Source organism: Balaenoptera ricei, chromosome 21 (assembly GCF_028023285.1).
Source record: "Balaenoptera ricei isolate mBalRic1 chromosome 21, mBalRic1.hap2, whole genome shotgun sequence".
Classification (NCBI taxonomy): Eukaryota; Metazoa; Chordata; class Mammalia; order Artiodactyla; family Balaenopteridae; genus Balaenoptera; species Balaenoptera ricei.
In genome coordinates this window covers 5,338,767-5,364,852 of record NC_082659.1, presented here as the reverse complement: position 1 = coordinate 5,364,852, position 26,086 = coordinate 5,338,767, and the positions used below count along the sequence as shown (strand labels likewise).

Genomic DNA, 26,086 nt, shown 5'->3' with positions numbered 1-26,086 from the left:
TATCCCTTCTCTTAAAGAAGTGTACCCGGGGGATGCCACTGGCGGTCACCCCTCAGACTTCTGCTTTGAGCAGTATGGGTACGGAGGACAAAATTTATTTTTAGAAATTCTAATAATGAATCTGTTTCACTCAAGCAGTTAGCAAATGTCAAAACCCCCTTCCAAAAAAGAAAGAAAGAAAAAAAGATACGGAAGCTAAATCTTATAACTGCTTACCAAAATATTTTGTTCCATGAGTCTTTTAAACAGAGTATATATACAGTGTTAGATTTCTAGACATAAAATTCTGTTTATAAACTTTCCAAGATTTGGATATAGTAACTGTTGCTGCAAGCTTCCAGTGTTTTCTCATCTTTATCCTTGAGATTTGACCGATTGGTAGTTGGAGGCTTGCAGAGTTTATGAAAATGCTCACTGTCTATTTTAGCTACTTGCTGAATCCTATTTGCTAACATTTTAAATCACTGCTTAGCTTGATCTCTAGTCCCTTTCTTAACCAGTACCACAGAATCTCAATTATTATAATGTAGTGAAGTGAGATTTTTATGGTCCATATAAAATTGTTTGCAAGAATCTCTGGCAAAGTATTGTCTTTGTTGATGTTACTTTTGCCTTTCATCAAAATTATTACATCTCCAGGGACAAATTAAATGTTATTTTTTCTGGCATGCCTCACACTTTATATTTTGGTCTAGTGATTTCTTTGGCTTACTCATATATTCTGAGAAACCAATTGTCAACACATAGTTTAGATTTTTTTAAGCTGATAACTTGTAACGGTCATTATATCAGATCCTAATATTCTCTACATGGCCTCAGGGGGCTCACTGGAAACTTAGAATAGATTTTTTCTAAATTATCTAAAAAAATTAATATATTTAAAATGTATCAAGACTAAAAATGATTGATGCTAGATCAACATAACAGCTTATATAATGTTTGTTTGCTTACATTCTTGGCTGAAATGTGAAAAAGTATTAAATTGAATCTCAGTTGAATTGTATAGCTGGTGACCATTTTATGCACCAGGGGATCGTGCCTCCCCAGCAGGTGGAAAGATATTGTTTATTATGATTCCATTCTTCCTTTTGTAATGACTCCTGAATTTGTTCTGTTGGGGAAATTTTGATAAAACTATAGCTGTTGTCAAATATACTTATCTTTTACTTTTGTTTCATTATTATTGTTGTCGCTGCTGCTGTTGTTTTTTGTGTTCATTTGTTTGTTTTTGCTGTTCTCAAGTTTGAAAATTACCCAGACCATAGCTGGTTCATAGATTGTACAATGCATATTTTCATATATTTTCTGCCTACAGGCTTCAGATTCATCTTTACTTAAAAAATACAAAGATGGTCCATAAATGTATAATGAGAGAATTTCAGAAGACTACTTCTTTTTCCCAGTATGTAAAAAAATCTGACTTTATGAACGACATGTTAAAGTTGTGCAGAGTACGTACCTGTAATTCAGTAAACCTTGCATGTAACATTGTTTTAAAAGTCAGTATTGAAAACAGTGTTTAAATATTTTTAGGGCATCGACCTTCTAATCAAATATTATAAAAAATAAATTATTTTGTAGCAAAACATATAGATACTAATATTTTGTACTGTACTGAGTAGTCACCTATACCATTTAAAATGTTTTTGTTATATTAAATTTGCAAGTTTTAAAAGCCATTTTTACATAACTCTGTAGATTCTTTTTTTTCCTTTCAGGACTACTTATTTTTATGTATTTGCTAGTAGCTATGTATTTTTATTTGCTAGTAGCCATGTCCTACGAGCAAATAATCAATTTTCTGCCAACAAGCCAACCACTTATGTGGTTGCATTTATGTAGGCAAAATATTTGTTCCCAGAAAAAAAAATTTTAGTGTGCTGCCTTTTTAAAAAAATGAAACAAGTGCTTTAATTGTGTGACTGAAAGGTTTCCTTTTTAGCACATATGAGCATTTAAATGTCATTTCCAATTTATTTTATATGTGTTGGATAGGAGCACTTCAGTTTATAAAAAGTATTTAGCTGGTCAGAAGAAATTAAAAATATGGAAAGATTCTTTTTAAGAGAAATATTTTAAAGCCATTTTAATATGTACAGAGCGCTATCATATCAGGTTAAGAGTCTGAATGCTCCAAGGGCACTGAATAACTTTCAATTGCATAACCATGCTAAGCAGACTCTCTTATAAGATGATATGTTTTCTATTGATTCATTTGGCTATACATTCAAAAGTGTCATGTGCTAAAACATTTCTACTCATTAAATATATTAAGAGATGAATTTAAATAAAATTAATAGCAACCGCTGTCCCTCTGAAACTTTCTTTTACAGGATCATACAGCAATCAAAATCTGACATCCAATTAGAGAAAAAGGAAAAGGGCAGGGGGAGAGGACAGTTTTCATAATATCAAGTTTTGCTGATAGCGTAAGATGGTAATGGACTCAACTTACCAGCTTATAATACAATTTTCATTTTATTTTAAACATATTTTGCATGATATAAAAATAATGATCACAGTGAGCTTTACCAATTGTTATTGCTATAAAAATGAATGCAGAAACCAATATTTTTAGTGGAAATAAATTATATAGTCATTATTCTTTTTTAAAATCACAAGAGAAAAACCTCAGCTGTTTGGTCATTGGCAGAAAACCAGTCTTTTAAGGAGGTCTTTTGCAGATGATCTCCAGTCCATTTCTGTAACATTATCCACATGGTTCAGGAAACTGACTTTTGTCTTTGTTACCAGGTCCCACAAAGTCTCTGTGTTCATGGTTCTAACATGGCAACACCGTTTTCCCATGACAGAAAAATGACGAACTAGAAAAGATACAATCTTAGTTCATATGTGGTCTTTTCCAATATGAAGGGACACAGCGACATACTTCTTCACTAAATGAAAGTCCCTGTTCACAATGCTTCACTCGATTTGTGCACGGTCGTCTGTAACAACTAGGGGAACAAAGAAGGACAGACTTTTGTTAAAGACCAAGGAGATGAATTTGTTATGCTACAAATGCACTTTTGTGTCTTTCTAAGTTTCAAACTAGAACAGAGTTACTCATTTTATCATAAAATTGTTCTCCAGTTTATAAATTGCTAAAGTTTGTGCCTGGAATTACCAAATATAAGAGGAATGGAAAAACTTAAAAAAAAAAAAAAAAAAAAAAAAAAAAAAAGGGGCTTCCCTGGTGGCGCAGTGGTTGAGAATCTGCCTGCCAATGCAGGGGACACGGGTTCGAGCCCTGGTCTGGGAAGATCCCACATGCCGCGGAGCAACTAAGCCCGTGAGCCACAACTACTGAGCCTGCGCGTCTGGAGCCTGTGCTCCGCAACAAGAGAGGCCGCGACAGTGAGAGGCCCGCGCACCGCGATGAAGAGTGGCCCCCGCTTGCCACAACTAGAGAAAGCCCTCGCACAGAAACGAAGACCCAACACAGCCATAAATAAATAAATAAAGAATCCTGGTCAAAAAAGGTGAAAAAAAAAAAAAAGTCTTGCTTGCAGAAGTAACGAATGGAAGAATGAGGTGTTGTTAGCATTAGTTCTTTTGAAGTGCTCTGTGCTTCGTCGATGAAAGTAACATAAAACAGAAATTCTGAAGGTGAGTATTTAAGGTCTGCCGACTTAGCGTGATCACGTAAGCATGGCGGAATTCACAAGACTCTGGGACTCGTTTGGAACCCAGGCTTTGGAGCGATTAAGCCCAGCCATTCTGGCAGGACTGTGGTCCCCAGGGAGGGCCCCATCCTCACTCTTGGCTGGGCTGGCAGCTGTCAGCCTCCCTCCTCCACCCGGGCTGCACGTGAACACAGTGCGGTCTGGGGGGAGGGACTGGGAGAAGGGACGGTATTCACTGTGAGGGTCCCTTTCCTCCCACCCTAGATGTCCAGTTTCTAGTGGTGGCAAAAGGACAAACGACCCAGCAGCCAATACCATCAGTAGCCCTGTGGCGCCAGTGAATGGGAGCCATCTTTGAAGGATTTTCTGGAGGATGTGTATACGTAACATGGGGCAGTGGGGATGGATATAATGCAAGAAAAATGCAAGGTGACCTGGAGATCAAACATGCACCACAGAAAAACTACAGATGTGATTTTGAAACAGCATTTCTTTTGCTCCAGAAAAGAAAGCATATCTTGTTAGAATATTATTTATTTATTTTCAGTTCTAAATACAATTACATTATTATAAGGCCACTGGTATTCCTTTACTGAAGAGATACAATTCTCAATGATCAATGTAAGTTGCTGATTAAGGCAGTGAACCACAGAATGTATACTCTGCCTGCCACAATTTTGGAATAAATAGGAAGAGAAAATGAGTATATATATATTTTCAAAATATTAAACTATCTTTTTTTGCTTCAGTATATGCATAAAACCTGGAATTATACACTTAGAAAAATGACCATGGGGAGAGAGTCAGTAAATAGAAAGCCATTAAGAAACAATGTATGCGATGAGGAGAAATACAATGACAGAAATCTTTTCTACTAAGTTAATGTAAGAATTCTGTAGAAAAATATGGCTGGTTAGTTTTATGTAAACAAAAATTTCAGGTTTTTCAATGTATACTGGGTTCACTTGGATTCAATATGAAAAAATGGTTTCATGATCTTTAATAAGATTTAGTATCTATACTCTGCATTTTTGAAATATCCTTTTGGTGATTAGAGTAGGATATGCAAGTAAAATTGGAATATCATTGCCCAGAATATTCTAAAGAGGAAAAACAAGGATTCCTATCAGGTCTTCTGAAATGATAATGGAAGAAAAAAAATGTCATTAATGAGATACCTAGATTCATGGAAATCTCCTCATGCAGTAGCTAACATGTTAGTGTGGACAAATCATCAGAAAGATTAACTGAAGTGGGAATACAAACTCTTGAGAATCAAAAAGAAGGACACTTTATTTACTGAAGATAAAGGTAATGATGAACATTCATGCAGATACTAAATTGTAAATAAATGGAAGTATTCATGCAGATACTAAATTGTAAATAAATGTAAATAAATTGTAATTATTTACAATCATAAATAATTGTAAATAAATAAATGTAAATAAAGTTTTAAGTCGTGTGAATAATCGTCTGTTGAAAGGGTGTTATCACCATCTGTAAAGAGTGGGTGGAAGAAGAGAACCCACTGAGAACTCCAGTGATGGACAGCAAGTGGTCAGAAAACCTAAAGGACAACCAGGAAAGCACAATGTGGTCTCACTCAAACCAGAGGAGAGCCTAAAGAGAAACTACGGAAAGGACAGGTTTACAGAAAGACCAAAGTGTCCATCGGATTTGACAATGAACGGTCTACTGAACTTGATCGTGGAATATTAGGGCATAAACCAGGTTCCAGTCGGTTGAATAAATGAGAGATGAAAGAGGTGAACAGATAAATGCCAAATGCCTGGTCTTGGTGCAACTCAGAAGACAAGGACAGAGCTTGGTTGCTACAGAATGCTCAAAATTGCAGTGAGATGCCAATAAAATAGAAAAAATTGAGGGGGACAAACACTAGAGTTGAGGACATGGAAGATATGGAAGGGAGAGGGCGTGAGTGGTGGAGCGAGATGCTGAAGGAGGGTGGGAGCAAATGTCAAAAGCACAGGTCTGGCTTATTCTCAGATCAAAGAGGAAGAGGTTCAGGGGTTAACAATGAAAGTGTCTGAGTCCAAGAGACTCATTTTTTTCTGGTGAAGAAGGGAGCAGAATCAGGTTTAAGGAATGTCTTGAGTAACCTCTAACAACGTATGAATTTATTTCTCTGATTCCATTAAATATTATACTTCGCTTAACTATTTTCATTTTTAGATACAATTCCACAGAAAACGGTATCATCCTATCCTTTGTAACGCTTGCACATGTTCTGCACTTAGAACAGCTGTACAGAATTACATCTGATGGCATAATCATTTTGTTGGGGGCAGGTGTGCACTACCTGGATGTATTTTGAAAATGCTCCACAAGTGACTGTCCTATGCATCTGTTCTCTAACTCATGTGGAGAGCTACTACCTTAGTCTCTGGGACAAGGATTTAGTGCATTCTGAGCTTGGATCTGGTTTTGGTTCCCAGGACTCCCATCTTACTTATTTGGGAGCAAAGTCTCACAAAAATTTAGCATTGGTTACAAAATATCAGAATTCATCTTCCAGAACTTAACTAGTTCCATTCTAACAAAGAACCAGTAGTTTGGTTGAGAAAACTGCTTTGCGTTGAGAAAACTATTTCCAGTAAGAGAAATGAATACAGTTTATGAAGATTTCTTACCTGCATGTTTGATGCTGAAACTTCTTTCCTTTTAAGAAGCATTTCTGCGGAGTTTCTGTACATTCACAGGCACATTTTCCAGGGTTCAGGGGTTGATTTCTTGGGCAGGTTCTTTTACATACGCACTGGCATGTGTTTTCATCAAATTCTCTGTTGGCCGCACACGAGCTGGGGAAGAGTTTGTTTTTACAGACACACTGGCATGAGTTTCTGTCTAGTTCCTTGTGGGGTCCACAGCTGGAAGGCCAAAGCCCCCCTCTGCAGATGCACTGACAGGTCTCTTCATCCAGCTCCTTGTTGGGCCCACAGATGTCATGGAATCCGTCTGCAGAGTCTAGACAAACACAGTCAGGACATCTTTACTATCCCTTACTTGGTTCTGGGTGTGGTGGGAAACAATAAAAAGCCTTTAAAAGTGTTTTCATTTCCATGTTGTTCATTAAAGGGTTGTGCACACACACAGGTAGGTTCCGTTACAAAGAAGTTCAAAATAATACCAATACGAAGCAGAAAGTGTCCTATTTTGTAGTGAGTGATTTCAAAGCATGAAAATGAATATTGTACATGTGATTTTAATATTACAATATTTGTTAATCAAAATAGAGACATTTAGTCTTTAATACAGCATTCGGCTTACCATCTCCAACATTAGAGGAAAAAATAAAATCTTGCTGAGCCAGGCATCTGCAGATGTGATTATTCCATATGTAATCTGTGGGGCACGTCTTGTTTGCAGCCTGGCATCTGTGGGAGAGATGGGTTAAGCAAGAGAATAATTGTTACATGGAAGGGATCATCTCTTTTCTTACCTATGTGTTACAAAATCAACAATGCTTGTAAAAAAGCATTAAGATGATGTAAGAATATATAAAATGAAATGCAAACATTCCCTCTCAAACTGCTCCCACCCACAGGTGCTGTCAAATTCTAATCCCAGAGGTGACCACAGTTAGTGGAATGGTCTTATATCATTCATTCCAGATTTCTATCTTTTTAAGGCAAATACATTTATTTGTATAATCACATACTGTTTTACTTCGTGCAAAAATGGGATAAAGACTTTTATACTATTCTGAAATTTCCTTTTTCCATTAAACAATATATTATGGACCTCTTTATATGTCATTTCATGAAGTTTGCTCCATCATTCTTACTGGCTGCATAGTGGTCCATAAATGGATGTGCTATTATTTATTTTATTAATCTCCTATTGGTAATCATTGGAATTTCTTCCAATTTATGGCTTTTTCAAACAATTCTACAGGAAACATCCTTATACATGCATCTTTACGGCCTTATTTCTGAAGCACAGATGCCTATAGCTGTAAAGGATCCATGAATACAGATTTCCCACTCCTCGTTCCACAGAAAGGAATCAAAGACCATGTTCTTTGTTGTTATTCTAGTTTTTCCTTCCCTTCTTCCTTCCATCTTGCTTATTTATTTAACTAAAAATCTGAACATATTGGCTTCAAATGCTCCTTTGATGTGCTAGTTGTCTCACTGTTGCCTAACTGGGACCCCTTCGTGTTGGCGCCTGTATGGCATGACCCCTTTATTTTTCCAGCTTCTCTGCTTTCTGGGATGAACAGATGCCATACACTCATGTTGCCCATTTTCTCCCCCATGCCTGCATCAGCCATCCCTTCAGGGAGCCCTAATTCTCTTTTTTGGATAAGAGCATTATTATATTTGGGGGAATAGGTTATTGATCTTAAGCAAGAAATACCTGTACATATTTTTAGGCAAAAAAGTTCATAGTGCTATTTCCAAATCCAATTGAACATTACTGGGGTTTTAAATTTAGTCCTTTGACTTCAACTAATAACTTCCACTAAAATCTTGGTTTCTAACCATCTTTGCTTAAATATAAGTATATATTGAGATATTTGCTTTATCCTGCAAATACTACATGCTTTTTCTTTTCATCTCATTATTTTGAAAGTGGAAAACATTTAAGTGATTATCAGAGTTAAAATTATGAGAAAAAGTATATTCAGAGAAGGTCTTTTGGATTCATATCTCCAGCATGCTGTTTTAATAGCTTTTGGTTTGTATCATCAGTGTTTCTTTTTGCAAAGAAAAGATGTAAGTCTATATGTATGTATTTTTTTCTTATTTTTTTACACAGAAGATAGCATCCCTTATACACTGTTCCAGACCTTGCTTTTCACTGAATAGTATTTCCTGGAGAATATTATACTTTCCTAATAATTTGAGGTATTCCTGAGAGCAAATCTCTACTCATTACATATTTTTGTCATTATTTTCTTGGGAAGTCATGAACATGTTTCTGTTCCACATAAAATCTAGACAGTATTTAACAATTTGCCAAAATAGTATCATTGCTTTTTAAAATTTACATCCTACCCAAAACTTTAGCAGCCTTCCATCAAATAAGAAGCAGTTATGTGTAAGTGTATAACAGCAATGCAGTTAATCCTGGCTCATGAAACTCAAGTCACTCTTCTGTCTATCAATGATGGTGAAACCATTCTGGCTACACTGTCCCAACATTGACCTATATGTGGTTTAAGTAATACATTCCTGATACCATGTTGGTATCAGGTGGGTACAGTGCTGTTGCGGTTGCGGTAGAAAAGCATGTTTAATTTTTCCAACATGTGATTTATACTGCCGTTACTTAAGCCAGTGTTTTTCCAGCTGTTAGCTGCAACCCATTAGTGGATCTTGAGCTCAATTATATGGGCTGGGAAATGCATTTTTAAAATATAAAAGAATAGCATATAATAAAATATGAACTACTAGGGTACACGTGGTAAATAATGTTTTCTGCAACTTTATTTCAATTATATATATATGCATATAAATATTTTTGAAATGTATGTAATGTGCATGGACAGACACGTGTGTATAAATATGCATATACAACCCCACACACACAACCTCCCTGTCTCCCACGTGTGGTGTATGTGTGTTTGTGTATAGATGGTTGCAATGCCAGATGTATTTGTTTTAGTTACAGTCATTAAAGTTGACAAAACACATCTAAGCTATTTAAATGGGAAGTGTCAAGAATAATCTCCATCACTAGCCTAAGTGAGGTTGGTGAAAGATAAAATCTTCAACTGCAGGAGTATGTGTTAATGTGTCTGTGCTTACGTTTAAATATGTATGCAAAACTGCTTATCCCAAACAGGTATGAAGCAAAAACAATTTCCTCTCTCTTATGTAGTGAGGAAAAATATAGTTTTCTCTCTAATATTTCATATCTTCAGAAGTATGAATTCAAAAGTATGGACTGTGTGTAGAAATGAATGTAGGAAATGACATTTCTGGAAGTGTCATAAAAATCAAGAAGGTGCCTTGCCTAGTTTTATAGAATTAAATAATGATTTCACAGTTCTTTTGCTTTTGAATGTTCATGATAAAAATACGGCCTTCAGAATAACACTTTCAATTATGTTATACCTGAAATGTTTTGCCAGCATCAACTTTATATTGCCAACTAATTATGGTTTGCTCAAAGTGAATTAAATATTTTAATTTCTAATATTCTTAAAACTTAAATTTCTAGAAGAATATAGCTTCAGAAGCTTTGCCAAAAATAAAAAAAACTTCTACACATCAGTGTTAACACACAATTCAATGCTGAAATTTGGAATCCTGCTAAGATATGACTTAATTAAACATATATTTGACTATACTTCAATAAAAAAGCATATTTGGATAGAATATATTTTTATAATTACTTGAAGTTCCCTGCTGTAAAAGTGAATAGCATCTTCTTAGTGTTTAAAGCTTCTCATGTGAAAAGATGGGAGACAATTTCCAAAATCTTGTTATGTTAGAATGAAAGGAAATGTTTTCATGGTGGATAGAAGATTTAGCATAATTTACTTACCTTCTACACATCTTAATTTCCAAAGCATTTTTATCCTATTGAAATTTCTCTTTGAGTTCTGAATATTAACGTGTGTAAACATATTTAAAAATTTTATAAATTAGTTATCTTGTATACTGTATTTATAAAACTTATTGATTCAAAGGCACATTTTGTTTGCATAGAAAAGCAGAACATTGTGCAATTATTTGTGAAGTAGATTTACATTGAGAATCATATGTAAATAGGTTAACTTTCCTACTTTTCCTTTCCCATCCCTACACACACTAACACATCCACAATCCCGCTGATCATTTGTATGGAGGGTAAAGATGCTTTTCTAAGAATTATTTCATTAATTATTTCAAAACTTCACTTGGCTGGTTTGGTAGCTATTACTTTTTGCTAATTAAAACCGGGGAACAAAAATTTAACGGTTTGTGTGTTAGAGAACAACAAATTTAATGATTAAATCAATTTTATTTTGCCATTGATCTCCTTTTGAAATGCTAAAAGATTAATCTGCTCCAAATATGTGTTAGGTTAAATTCTACATATTGGGTAATAATTACTAGCTCTTGTGCATTGAACATTGTAGTAGGCTATTTTGTGCATTCTATGTTTCGGACTCTCATCTCTACTTTTTGGCACTCGGGTTTTTATATACTTGAAATTCCCTGACTCTCCAAATCAATATTTAAGGAATGAAGACATACTACCACCTTTATTTGGCATTAGAGCTGAGCTGAAATGTTATTCTTTTTCAAATAACTATAATCTTGGTAATATATTTCTAAGTGGAAAAAATGAACTGCATCTTGATTTATATTAAAATGGTTATTGATGTAATTTACTAAGTATCTCTTTAAAAATATTTCATAGGTTGCTCAAAATGAATGTTGACATTAATTGAATATTAATTCAACTTGTAGCACTCAATGACTTTTTTAAAAAGCAAATTCTTTCTATGGAGATGAATTGTGCTGTTAATCAATTAATCTCATTGGAAGCTCTTTTAATAAGGTGTCTTTACAATATCCCAGCAGATTAAAATTCTGCTGATCATGTGGCATCTATAGTCCACAGGTGTGTTCTTCAAATAGCCATCCTTTGCTAAGTCTTGTTAAAAGTGGTTTGTGATCCAGTAGTATCAGTTTGAAAGCATGTACTACGAGCTCTCCTTTACCCCTTCCAAGGAGCTTCACGTCATTCAGTTGGACATCCAATAAGATGCTCTTGTACTCCATTGTGAAAACAGTAAGGGGAACTCTGACTACATAATTAATTTTGAAAAATATCAAAATAGGGTTTTGATTTCCTAACGGCCAACTGTTGATGTTGTTTGAACTTTGCCCACTATGATCAACATCACTCAAACCTGTAATACATTCGGGGTTAATATCAATCCAGACCCTTTTTGCTCAAGATTGCTCTCAGCATAGGAGGTGGAGGGGCAACTATATTCTTTCATTATCAGAGCCACAGAGCCCTGGGTAAAACCAGCGCCCTGGTTTCAATAATTTTATTCCAAAAGTCTTTGAATTGTTGTGTTCATCTTGAGTTCATCATGCGTGGCCCTTGAATACACTCAGCAATCTACACAGATGTTGATTTGCTTATATTTTTGTAAGAGTGGTAAATATCAAATGAAAAGTGGTTAAGTAAAAATGGCCTTGATAGTGAATGTTATTAAGTAGCTTCTTCAGTACTATGGGTAGAAATCAGAATTATATTCATTTTAAAGGCTCTATATAAATTGTCTGAAAAAAGGAACATGTTTAACAGAAATATATCTAAATAAAATGCATATACTTATCATACCTGGTATTGATTTTTATTGATTTCATGCTAATTTGTGCTTACGTCTGCTTATGTTACTTTTTTGCTTGTGACTGGAAGAACAGTGGATGGAGTTGGGGTTGTTAGGATATAAAAAAAAAATAGTAATTATGTCTGATTAATGAAAATCCATAGTTTTAATCATTTTTCTAGACTTAATAAGTGAAAGGCTAATACAATAGTTGCATTAGTATAAAAAGTGGGCTTAGACATCTAACCTTTCACTTTTTGTGTGAATATAAATGATTGTTTTAAAGCAGGTACCTGCCACATACAACAACTCAGCTACCATCTGAGACCTGGATATAGAGCGTGAGTTATGCCGTGTAGTCATTGCTTGGCTAGCTGCGTGCAGGAGCGCTCGTTTTTGAGTTGCATGATCACTAGAACTGGCGCACAACAGCACAGGATGCTAGGATAAGTCTAGAAGCCTAGGTGCTTTCCTTTTTTAAATTTTTAAACTTTTTGGATTTGCTTGGATATACAAGGTTGAGAGAGGTATGGTAGGTTGAAACAATGGAAATCTAGCAGTTACTCTATTTGTCAGTTTGTCACTTTTTATCGCTATATTTAACTTGAACTAACAGAATTAGAACAGAGAAATGATAAAATAGTAACCAGGAATTCAGTAAAAATGTCCTTCAATAGCCACTGGTCTCATTATCTCATCACAGTCACATCTCAACAAGAAAGCAAAACCAAAACCCAAACAATGACAACATGTGTTGAGGGCATGAGAGTGTCGCTACGACATCAAAATGACTGGTTGAGGGCAGCGTTTCGGGGCAGGGAAGTAGGGCTGAACAGGGGTCACAAGGGCAGTGAGACATTCTGTAAGACAATATAATGGTGGATACCTGTCATTATGCATTTGTCAAAATCCAGATAATGTGCAACAAAAAGATACTAAACTATGGATTTTAGTTGATAATGTATCAGTATTGGCTCATCAATGGTAACAGATGTACCACACTAATTATACTCCAATAAAGACCTATTTAAAAAAAAAAAAAAAGATGTTAATAATAGGGGGAACTAGTTGGAGGAGAGCGATGGGAACTCTCTGCTTCCTGCTCAGTTTTTCTGTAAACCTAAAATTTCTAAAAAAGTCTATAAATTTTTTAGAAAATGATCGGTAGATGTGGTCTAATAATATGGACATTTATTAAAAATAATCATCAATGTGATCTGGGTAAACCTGACATTAAACGTCACAAAATCTTTGATCTAATAGCCCCTACCTATGGGTAACATTACAGAAACAACCTAGCGCAGAGGAGGTACTGATGAAGTCTCCTCAGTCATATACATTTTGCTGTCATTTCTCCCAGCCAGTCAGCAAGCCATAGGGATGCTGTGCTCTCCATTATTAACTTTTAGAAAGCAGAAACCAGAGAGCCCGAAGACAGGCACGCTATACAGCATGGCTGGCTTCCTTTTGGAAAAAAATACGCTTCAGGGTCTGGGATCTCTTACCTGAGTTCATATCATAGGTGCTCATTTGAAGGTGTTTGACAATATTTAGATGATGAGCTTTGTAGGAAAGAGGATGAATAGACATATGAATTAAGATTTCAAAATTAATTGCATATGAACCTAGGGCTTGAACTGCAAAGAGGATATTTTCAGGGAAGAATAAAAATTCATGTTTTAAAATGCTGAAAAAAAGGGTAGTTTCTGATCAACTGGTGCTAGACTATGTCACAGTTTAATTGGCAGGTAAATTATCTTCACATTTCTGCTCTGAAATAGTTTATTAAAATCAACACGCTATTCTGTTTATCTCTATTTTGTGTAAAGCAACAATGTACAATCTTGAAATTAAAAGGGAAATAATGAAAAATTAAAAAGGGAAAAAGAAAAACTCATGGATATTCAAATTTCTAAGCATTAGGACTAAGGATCCATTGTAATAGATGAACAGTCCAAAGACACTCAGATTCTAAATCAAAGGTTTTCGTGGCTGTAAATCTACTCTGTTTGTTGAAGAGATGAACTGTCACAAGAATGAAGTTTCCCTAATAAACCTGAATAACTAACTTCTTAGAAGCAGGTATGCTTTATTGGGTATCTTAGTAAACAATGTTAACACTTTTGTAAAAGAAATAAAGGCAGTAAACAAACTCACAAATTAGCCTTCAGGCTAGATTTGCCAATTTTTGCACCTTTCTTCACCCTTCCTTTTTGTCTTTCTCACCATAACATGACTCTCCCCCAAAGACTGATAAGCTTCTTTATCAGGCTGAAATAATACATATCCTCTATCTTTATTAACCCTTAAAACAACTCAAGGTGCCTTGGCCATGGGGAGCAATGTCTTGTCATTTTTCTACTCACAAAACTCCCTATGCTTCCCCAGTACCTGTACAGAGACAAAACACCACAGGCTGGTGCTCAAAGCTCCAGAAGCATAGTCTCAGCACTGCCTTTGTCATTTATCTTCTACTGCTTTTACAGATTTAAACCCACTTAAATTATTCGAGTCTATTCATTGTCCCCAGAACGTGTTATTTTCTCCAGGATAACTTCAGGAACGTTGTTAATGATAACCAATTAACTAACCAATAAATTTACCACTGGGTAAAATTAACTTCAAGGCACTTGTCTCTCAAATGTGACATCTCTCTCCTTTGATTTTATTCTTTTCCTAATGCTTGAATATTGCCTTCCCTATAGTATAATGTCATAGAATAATCATGAAAAAACGATCTATCTATCCATCCAATGGAATACTATGCAGCTGTTTAATGAACAAACCAGGCCTACAGAAATCAATATGATTACATCTATAAAACATACTGTTGAGACAAAAACTAATGGCCCAACTTTAACACAAAAATTTAAACACACAAAGGTGTACCCTATAATCTCTTGTGGTATGTTAATACATCCACCTGCTATAAAAATAGCAAAGCACGAATGAGAAAAGTACAATTTCTGCATAGTGGTTACTTCTGGGAATCAAGGATGAAGAACGGTGATTGGGGCTTTGGGTTGTATCTTAAGTGAATATGACAAAATATTTGTTAAATTTTGAATTGGGGCAGAAAGATATGTCATTGTTTTGTCCTTTACTGTATGCTTGAAGTTGTTGTTTTTAACTTCAAGAAGTTAAAAATGCAGTAATGACTGCACCCCCAAAGGGATGAATTGGCTCCTAATTTAGTTTGAATCTCTGCTTTCCTACATTTTTAGTTGTGTGACATTGGGGAAAGTTACTTGATCCCTCTGATTCAGCTTCTCATGCGTAATTGAGACTTTCTCTCTCACTCTCTTGCTTACCCTCTTTCTTCCTCACCCTCTCTCTGTGCGCCTAGCACATAGTAGGTCATTAATAAATGCCTATGTTATCTCTGTATCACGTCCTTCAGGTCCTGGAGTCAGTCCTAACCATTCTTAAGCTTTTTCTGATATTTGATCCTCTCACCACTCCTTTCCTTCAACTCTTGTTGGCTTTTGCAATATCTTTTGGATTTGGTAATATATTTCTCTCCCAGTTGTTATGCCTAAGTTTTCTGATTGGTCTCTCTCAGTCTCCTGCTAGTCTGTGATTTCTCGAGTTTCCTAAACATTCATATTCCCCATGGTGTCATCTGCTGTTCCTCTTCCCTGCTTATGTCCTATATTTTCCTTGGCTGGTTTAATTTCTTCCAATTGCTCTAAGTGCCAGTTGCATGCCGGCAGCTACCCAACGAGCATGTCCCCCACCCCAGTGTCTCCCCAGCTCCAGGTCCACTGCCTAATGAACGTTTCACTCTGATTTCCCAGAGATGCTGCAAAAACTCAAAGTACACATGTAAATACTAAATTCTCCTTTTCAAACCCGTTCTTCCTGTGAACAGGTGTTCCCCGTCTTTTTGAATATCATACATGCAGTTTCATCTTCAACTTCTCCCTCTTTGTCATCCCACACACGCAGTTGCCAAGTCATATACTTTCTTATATTTCAAATGTCTTTCCATCCCCACTTCCACTGCCTTGGTACCCACTCTTATTATTTCTCTCTTGGATTATTTCAGAAGTTTCCTCTCCACTTTTTCCAACTCCTGTTTTGCTTCTCTAATTCACGTACTACATTGCCACCAGGCTGTTCTTTCTATCACATAAAATGTAAATATCATGTCCTACATGTATCTTTTAGTGGTTGCTGAGCGACTGGAAGGGAAAGAGAGAAGAAGTCCATCCTTGGAATGGCGTTTGCACTTCTGCTGACCTCTCTGGACTTCCGTAGATCCTCTCCATCACACACTCTGCTGCAGTCATGCATCCAGCGTGACCTCCTCTCCCACACCAATTCCAGTCCTAAGGTTACATGTCTGACTCACTTATGGGATTTCTTCTGGAATAGCAATCCTATCTATCTATCTCTATAGCCTAGCACAACAGTAGTACCTAGAGGGCACATAATAACTGTTTGTTGAATGGCTGAATGAAGCAGAGCATAGTGTATTATACACTTATTATATTAGATATATTTGTGTATATTTGTACTCTGGTACATAAGTTGCTTTAGCTAAGAAATTACATAATCCATTTATAAAAATCCTACGTTCCCTAGCACAGTGCTATGCACATAGAAGACTCAACATAAATACTCATGAATGAATAAACACCAAGTAGAAAAATCTTGGACATCGCTTCTTAATCATAAATGGCTCCCTCCATAAAAAGAGAATCTCCATCATTAACGGGGCCATAGAAACTCATGGAATTTAATCTGAAGGAAAATATAAGAGGAAATAATTGGAAAAAAGAGAATAATCTATGAGAACATCAATATGAATAGGATAACTGACCATTTCTGTTAGAGATACTCTCCTCTACCTCTGAATTTATGATATTTTTTGGCGCTACTGCTATTGAGACTTGAATTTTGTTTTGAAAATACTAGAAATGCTATATGCTATTGGGGGAAAGCATAGGGTCAAGAAGAAGGAACACTTGACTTTTTATCTCCTTCTGACACTTTTTTTTTTTTTTTTAGTTTTTAGCTTTGTATATGCTAATTACAGTTCTAAGACTCAATTTTCTCCTTTGTAAAATGTTAGTAAAAATAGCAGCCAATGTTTATTGAATGATTACTGTGTGTGAGGCACTGGGCTAATATGCAACATGAATACTGATAATAAACATCATTACACCCTCGTGAGTTAGATGTTATCACCATCATCATCGTTATTCTATTATGGTATTATAATCTTAGATTAATATGTAATATAGTATCCTGTTATTGAATAGATTGTAAGGATTAGGTTATAAATCTTACACTGTATTATGTTATATGTAACATTTTATTTTTTTGTTTTAAAGATGAAAAAGTGCCACAAAAAGTTTATAGAACTTAGCAAAACTCAAAAGGGCTAGTGAGCAGAGGATGAATTTTCCAACCAGGAAGCACCTCCAGCGAGCACACTCTGTGTTCTGTGGTGTCTGTCATCAAGGCCACCACCTGGCAGCACTAGTTATGAGCATGAGACCATGCGCGGCTTGGTGCACAGTAATATTTAGGAAAATAAATAATAACAATAATAATATCAATATAACGCACGTTGTCCCTTGACTATGAATGCTCAGAGGTTAGGGGCAGTGAAGCTCATCTCTGTCCTCTCTCACAGTCCCTAGACACATTCTTTGTCCTTTTTAGAGACTCAAGAATTATTTTATGAATGACTCATTTTGTGAATGATTCTTAGTTATATTTGTTCTTAAATAACGTAAAACGAATGATCTGCTACTTATTTAACCTCATAATAATGTAAACATAACACCAAGCATCTGGAAAAGACATGACTTGCCTTCCTCCTGACAGCAGTGGTGGGTGAGAGCAGGGCTGGAGCAGAAATGGGGCATTGCTGCATCTGAGCGGGATTTCATCTCCATAGAAAGGAGTGATGGGAAGCCCTCCCCCTGAAGGAATCATTATAATCTTGACTTAAAGTGTCACCATAAAGATTTTAAGACGTCTACCATTTTGAACCTCAACTAATTTCAAAATTATAGTTAATGAAAGGGGTCTTTTTCTCTTGGCATTTCAAAAATCAATTTTACTGAGGAATAATTTGCATATAAGAAAATGCTCCTATTTTTTAAAATTTGTTTTGTAAAAAATATTTATTTATTTAGGCTGCGCTGGGTCTTAGTTGCGGCATGCAGACTTCTTAATTGCAGCATGCGGGATCTAGTTCCCTGACCAGGGATCGAACCCAGGACCCCTGCATTGGGAGTGCATAGTCTTACGCACTGGACCACCAGGGAAGTCCCAAAATGCTATTTTAAATTCACTGCCTTTTTACAAATTTGTGCACCTGTGTGACGCTCACCACCATCAAAATACAGAACATTTCCATCACCCACAAAAAGTTCCCTTTGCTCAATCCCAGTCAATCCCCACCCCCTGCATCTTTAGGCAACTACTGATTGCTTTCTCTGAGTCTAGATTACCTTTGTCTTTTCTAGGGTTTCATGTAAATTGAATCATACAGTATGCACTCTTTTTAGTCCAGCTTCTTTCACTCAGCTTAACATTTTTGAGATCCATTCATAATGTTGTGTGTATTAACAGTTCATTCTTTTTAGACTGCTCAGTAATATTCCACTGTATGGATATACTGCAATTTGTTTATTCATTCACCTTTGATGGATATTGGTTTGTTCTCAGTTACAGGCTAAAGAGCTTATATAACATTTGTCTACAAGTTATGGTGTGGAAATATGTTTATATTTCTCTTGGATAAATACCTAGGTGGGAAGTTATCGATCATATTGTGTGTATTTAAGCTCAAATAATGTTTGAGCTTAAATGTTAATCAAAACATTAGTATGTCATATGCCGAGAAGAAAAATTGTTGATACCCTCTAAATGAATATCTAGTAGCTATATAGGTTAAACACTGTTTTCTCATACGAAGCCGAAGTTAAAGTTAATTTCTCTTAAAATTTAAAAAAAATTTTTTTTTAAATTATTTTACTTTTGCTGGAACATGATTATTTTGAATGTTTTAAAAATTATTATATTTATATTGTTATAGTTTATATCAATTGCTAATTTCCATATGTAATTTGACATATTACCATTTTTATAAGTAAATAAATTACTCTAAAAGTTTCTCAGCAAATAGTTATGTTCAATATTGATAGCTTTTACATTTTTATTTAACTTTTCATTATAACATTTTTATTTTGTCCTTTTTAATCCTACACTGAATGAAAAAGTAAGCTTTCTACTTCCTTTTAAATGTATGAAGCCCAGATATACTTAAGGTATATAAAGAGATATAAATGTGTCTGTGGTATTCAGATTTCATGGGGGAGGTGATTAGGAAAAAATGCCTATAAAAGGATCCTTAGGGGGTGATAATGAAAAAAAAAAAAAAGGTTGAATAGCACTACTCTAAAGGAAATATTTTAAAATAATACTTTGTTTTATTTTTATAGCTATATATGGCTGTATAACTACATGTAAAGTTATATATAGTTATCTACTTTAAAATTATATGTATATTATAAATATTACACACATACATTGATGGATATTACATACACACATAGTTATGTGCTCACTGGCTTGGAATATAAAATACATTTCTTATTGAACACAGTGAAACACACTGAAAAACACAAGAGACAAGGAAATGAATCCAACATGGATCTTAACGATAATAATAAATCTGCCCTTTAATGACTATCTCTTAGATGCTGGACACCATAGTCAGCAGTGCAGAAGCGTTCAGTATTTCCTTCAATCCTCTTTACATCTTTACATTTTACACATAAGCAAACTGAGGTTCAGACACACGAAATACCCAATGTTAAAACGCTAATTAATGGCAGGCCTAACTCAGCTCTGCTTACTAAGACCCAAGCTCTCTTTGCTCAAACGTTTGTCTCTTCTTGACCTCCAACAGCATACAGTATAGTACTTAGAAGAATAAGTAATGATGAAAGTATGAGTAAAATACACAAATGCTATGAGATATATACAGATAAATAAGTTACTTTATTTAAGAAGCATTTGTTGATGAGTGTAGTATACTTGTTTAGCTCCCAAGTTTGGAGCGTGATTAGCAGCTTCATCTGTAAAATAAGGCTAACTACCACCAACTTCACAGATGCTTTTGTCAGTGTTAAATGAGACAATGTGTGTTAGGGCCTGAAAGTAGTTAATAGCTCAATTATTTGTAAGTGTTATTAGCTGGACATGACAGAAGACATAAGCCTACCTGAAATAATCTCATGATCTAGGTTCACATGCAACAGTTACAGACCCCTAAAAAACCCATGCAAGGATAAAGTAAATATAGTCATTGCTATGGGAATTCACGAAGCAAAGGTGACTGTGGTATTTGGACAAGACAAATGCAGCAGAAAGACCTTTACCTGAACTCTGAGAAATGGATACGGCTTTGGAAAGGCAGAAAAGAAAGTAAATTTATTTTAAGCCAGGTCAGAATAGAAACAGTTACAGAGCAGGAAATAAGCATGGTATTTAGGGAACCAGACTTTGTGAAACACAGACTTGGTGAAGAATGAGAAGCAAAACAAGAAAGGAAGGCTGACACCAGAAGACAGAGGTGGAAAATCGGTGCCCAATTCTTTGAGAAGTTGAAAGTCACTGAGTTTCTGGTCAGATGAATGAAATGATGCCTTTTAAAGCTTACTTGTGACATTACACAGGAGGTGGAGACACATTTGACACAAGAAAGCTAGTATTGAAACCACTGCATTAAATCAGAAATCCATGCAGAAAGAAGCGGATCAGGATGACAGTGATGGAAGTGAAATGATAAGTTTAGGCTGGAGCAGATATCTCCCCTCCCCCCAAAATAATCAATAGCTTTCGGGTGTGATATAAGGAAAAGAAAGAATTAAGGACAACTGCGTGTTTTCAAGGCCTCAAAGAATATGAAAGGCCATTACTGTGAATAATGTAGAGGTAAATAAACGGACTTAATAAATCTTTGATTTTGTACCTATTACGTCTAATATAATAATAAACACAGCTATATAAAAGGGACTTAATAAAATATTGTAAGTCATCAATATGGTCAGATCTTGAACTATAATTCTGGAAACCATCAATACAGAGATAACAACTGAAGTGCTTAGAATGGATGAGTTGCCAAGGGACACAGGTGAATAGAACTCCCAGGGCTGCGTGAATAAAATCGCACCTACTACTTCAGGGGGCCGTTGTCTCCACTTGCATCAGTATGAATTTATTCACAGATGCCTGTAAGATTTTTTCTTTCTGTCAGTCAAATTAGGCTATCCTTGAGTTTTTCCTACGGTGTCCCTGGAAAGGTAACGCCTCCTATCTGTCACACTAAGTAAAGCAGCACAAAGAGATCCAACAGGGAAAACTGCTATTAGCCCATCATTTTTATTGTCAAGTCCACTAAAATGAAAGGTTTCTAAAAAGGTTTTTGGTAAATGTATATGTTTACCCATCAATTTATTTATACTTTTGTTACAAATGTTGGAATTATCTAAGGTTTATTTACATGCCCATTCCACATTCCCTGGCTATCCTAAAGAACAAAGAGCTGCATCCTAATTTGGGGGCAAAAAGTTCCTAGATCTCAGATGGCAATGCATAATGATTCATTATAAACTGTTCATAGAGTCAATACGTGATGCTCTATCCAGGCCCTTTATAAGATCTAATGAAGCATATGTTGCCATATACCAAACTAAAAAATAGGATGCAAAAAAAATTTGAATAACAAATGTTACTTTGATTGTTAATTTGAAGTAATATTAAGAAAAATTATTTCAAGTATTAATCAAAATTTCAGTATTCAATCCTTGCTGAAATAAAAAATATGAATCGATATATAGACAAAAACTAATGGAGACTGAAGAGAGGCAACTGAATGCTAATAGATGGAAAATAATGTATTTATATTTACTTTTTGTTTTGGACCAAAAATCTTAGGCTCAAATATTTTTAGTTTTAGCATCATCTATGAATTTGCACACCTGATTTCATGAATGTTGAATGTTGGTGGCATGTGTGTCATTCCACAGAAATACTTCTTTTATATTGTGAGCTATTTTGTCTATAACATGGGTTTTCTTGTTTCAGTTTAATTTTATGTTCACGGTGCACTTTTAAATTTGTCTTCTTTTTATTTGATGCGGAGGTATATTATCGCAAATTTCACAAAAATTCTTTCAATCAACTGTGTTTACTTGGAAATAATTTTATATTAGTAGAGGATGAAGAAAAAATAGATTTAATTCATACTCACTGTGGTAGTGTTGCTGGCAGGGAACGTCTAATAATTGAATGGACTTGTCTGTAAACATCCAGCTTAGACATGCATCGGCAGGAAGTGTGATTGGCAAAACTGATTGTTACTGGTTTGGGGCCTTGAGAGAGAGGCACTGTAATTTCAAACAACTACAAAGAAGGGACAAGAGAAGAAAAATTATACAGATGCTATAAAGCATTTTTATGGTACATGTTGGAGTCCAAAAAGAGTGAGATTAACTCTTCATGATTAGGTAGTGCTGCATAATGTATGCAGGATGCTGAAGTTTTTTATGCTTATAATGTAAAAACTGTTTTGCGTCTAATAAGTATCCTTTATCAGAATAGTAAACAGTCTATATGCTTATCTCATGTCACTATTATAAAGCATATTAGAATTTTGATAACCAACTGATGATTACAGAGCAGAGATGTGACAGACCAACATGTTCAAGGAAAAAAGGATTGTTTCAGAGTCCTAGATTATTCCAGGGGTTTAAAAACATGGCACTGATATAAATATCTTTGTGATGTAAGAGCAAAGCTATTGGTCACACAACCTAGAAATGTTTGGTTAAGTCCTATTTTATGTAAACTGAATACACAGACATAAAATACATAGATGTAAAACTGACTTTCATTCCAAATTAAACTTCAACCTCAAAGTAGTTTTACATTTATCTGAGATATCTTATGAATTTATTATGTTTAAAAGAAAAATAAATACATTCATTAGTAAAGGAGCGTTTCTGCTATTTTGACGAAGGCATTATGCAAATATAAGTGTAAAATAGGGTAGGACATTATACATGATGGTGGATTAGAGTCTTAACATTTCGTTTAAAACCTCATTCTGAATGCATTATTAGTGGAGAACTTCAGCTTTTCCTCTCCCTTCCGCAAGAACAATGTTTTAAGTTGAATATACAAATAAATTAGTGATTAAGCAAAACTAAGAGGATTTAAATTCCAAAGATTCTTAAAATCTAAATTATGATCAGAAATAATGGTGAAAGTGAAATCCTGACCATTACCTGCTTGATAAGATCAGTTCATAGTAATTTAATTGTAGTTAAACCGTGTGTTGTTTGGTACCTTTACAGACATTTGTGTAGTGCTAAAAAAGACAACACACCCCAGAGCCTTGCGATTCCACCCTTTGCTGTAATTTCATGCCAACAGTTGAAGATCATTGCAGATACTTAGGGCATAGAATTAGTTGCCCATTCTTGCTCCCTTGCCTACAGGGAGATTCATTGAAATGAATTTTGAAGAATGAAATATAGAAATGTCTAAATTATAAATGCACATTTTCTTCACTTGAAATGTACTTCTTATATATTCACGTAAAACTTCAGCTACTTTCTTAGCATAAGTGCCTTAGGAGGAATGGGCACAGACTCACATCCAGACAGGGCACCTTTATTAGCAACCCCACTTATAAGTTATGTGAACCTGGAAAGGTCATTTAACTTCTCGAAGCTGTATATTTCTTTAACAACCAGTAAATTCAGGGTAACATTTGACCCATTAATTCATGGGACTGTTTTAAAAATTATGTAAGCTAACGTATATGATTGTGATATGTATTTTGATTGCTGTGTAGATATGAGTTATTATTATTTGCATATATTCTCAAGATTCTAGATGCTTTCCAGAATATTTTCTATTCTATGTAGGTAATCTCAACATATGGCCTCAATGTATCCCAGTATTATTATTTTGACCAGTTTCTTCTCAAATGTCTCAAAAAGACATTTGTTTATGCAGTTTGGATGAAAGCCTTTTATTAGGTAAAATGTCACACTGGCAGAAATCTTTTGCACTATGTATAACTATTTTAAGAGAGAGAATTCTGTACTATCTATATAGACTACAGTTTTTCTACTTCTTATGACATCTCTCGACCCTACATTAAGAACCAGCATTACAGTAGAAATATAAAGTGGTTTAGAATTGCTTATTTAATGTTCATATTTATATATTTATAAATTACTTAAACTCTGTCATAGTGGAAATGATAGAAAGATGTACAGGTCAGCTCAGAAAAACCTAAGAATTTATGTTTAACTGGCAATTAGATATATGTACTTAGAGCTTAGGAGAGCCCCTTAAAGGCCAGCGGTATTAAAGTTGGAATTAAAGTCTTGGGCATTGATGAGATTACTTGGTGACATCATTCTGAATGAAAACAGAACACGCCTAATACTAGAAACCTGGGCAACAGGAACATATAAGGGGTGAAAAAAGGCACATGAACCAGTAAATATGTTTGGGAAGAAGTCTGATCCGACATGGAGAACCAGGAGGGGAACTGTTAAGCCAGGGGAAGCAAAAGAGAGGAGAGCTTCAGGAAGGTGGGTGTGGTCACAGGGTCAAAGGTCTTCAAGGGCGATAAGGACTGAGCGGAGAAAACTGCGTAACAGAGCGACTCTGAGGGTTGCAGCAGGGCAAGGGCCGAAGGGCAGGAGCAGGTGGGAATGAAGAAACAGGAAGGGTGGCCTCATGTGACTGGAGCGAAAGGGATGAGATGGGTCAGGCCTCGAGGGCGTTTCTGCTTACAGAATGCGTGTAATAACCACTGCAAGATCTGGCATCGCCTCAAGTGACACAAGGCAGAACAGGGCCCGGTAGCGAGGGATAAGGCACTGTGAGATAACAGCTACTGCAGAAGAGTGAACGATGCTTTCCCATCCCCAGACCTCAGCCGCATCCTTCCTACTTTCAGTGACTGCTGCCGTGCCGGCTTCCACCCTGGCGTGGTTTCCAAAGGGGAGAGAGACCACAGTGAGTGTTATCAGTGATCGTGGACAGATTTCGGCCATTCCTGGGTGGAGAATGTCCACAGTCAGGACCTGCCCCAAAGCACCAGGTGTGTATTCAGGAACTAGGGCTTCAAAGAATGTTCTAGGGAGACGGAGATCAGTAAAACGCACATTAAGACGCACCTTCCTGGTAAAATAAGCCTGGCGCTCTACTTTCAAAGGGTGGGAGGGATTTGTGTTGGTGAATACACTGACTAAAAGGGTAAAGGGACAGGTAAAGAGGCACTGAAAAAACAAATCACTGTTCAGAGAACTGTTTTTTTCCTGTAAGTTGAAGATTTTTCATAGGCATTAAAACTGTGGTGCAGTTTGAGAGAAAAATTATTTCTAATTAAGGAAAATAAATATTTAATTATTGATGTCATAGAAATGTCTCTTGTTTGAGTACAAGTAGACAATTGGCCAGCTCAATTCAGTTAATTTGATCAAAAGGAAGAAATGGGCTGAAAATTAAAGTCAAAACCCTTTTCTTCTCTTTGAAACACACAGTCCACCTCCAAATTTTGACCTGAGATTTTTCAGGCAGTTTCCTTAACTTTCTAATTGACTGTGTCAGTGTGGAAAAAATTTAAGGGTCCAGAGAAAGATGCTTTTGACCAATATTAAAGGGAAAAAGATTTTTATTCATCTGTTGACTTCAGAAGAATTAGAAACATCTACTGAGCTGTGCTGTATGTGTGGACAGTAAGACGTAATTGTGCCAGTGCCAGCTGCTGTCACACATTAAAGGAGCCGCTCTCATTTCCCACCTCCTTTCTGCACTAGCTTTAAATGTGAGTATTGATTGACTTCTTTTTTCATTTAAAATGATTAAATACAGTTTCTACTTCTTTTTAATAAGTATAAAAATTCCACTTTCTTTTTTACAGACCAATTTGTGAATTTTATATTGCTCTATTTAATCCCTATGTTACTAAGAATGTCTATAGCCCTTTTTCCTAATTAGATAGTATGTGCTCAGAAAATGTAAACATTTTTTGAGCTGAAAAATATTAATAATTAGAATCACATTATAAACTCATATGTTTCCCTAAATAAATAAACTTTTC

At 35.5% G+C, this 26,086-nt stretch overlaps 1 protein-coding gene across 1 annotated transcript in view; it reads right to left on the bottom strand.

Moving 5' to 3' along the window:
- Nucleotides 1-2,459: 2,459 nt before the first annotated feature.
- Nucleotides 2,460-26,086, bottom strand: part of VEGFC (vascular endothelial growth factor C) — a 105,028-nt gene continuing 81,401 nt past the window's right edge. Inside the window, exons 4-7 of the mRNA XM_059909309.1 lie at nucleotides 22,211-22,362; nucleotides 6,915-7,021; nucleotides 6,278-6,611; nucleotides 2,460-2,957 (exon numbers count right to left, since the gene is read on the bottom strand). Of these exons, the coding sequence (XP_059765292.1) occupies nucleotides 2,843-2,957; nucleotides 6,278-6,611; nucleotides 6,915-7,021; nucleotides 22,211-22,362 (708 nt within the window). The 3' untranslated portion in view covers nucleotides 2,460-2,842. The remainder of the gene's footprint in view (nucleotides 2,958-6,277; nucleotides 6,612-6,914; nucleotides 7,022-22,210; nucleotides 22,363-26,086) is intronic.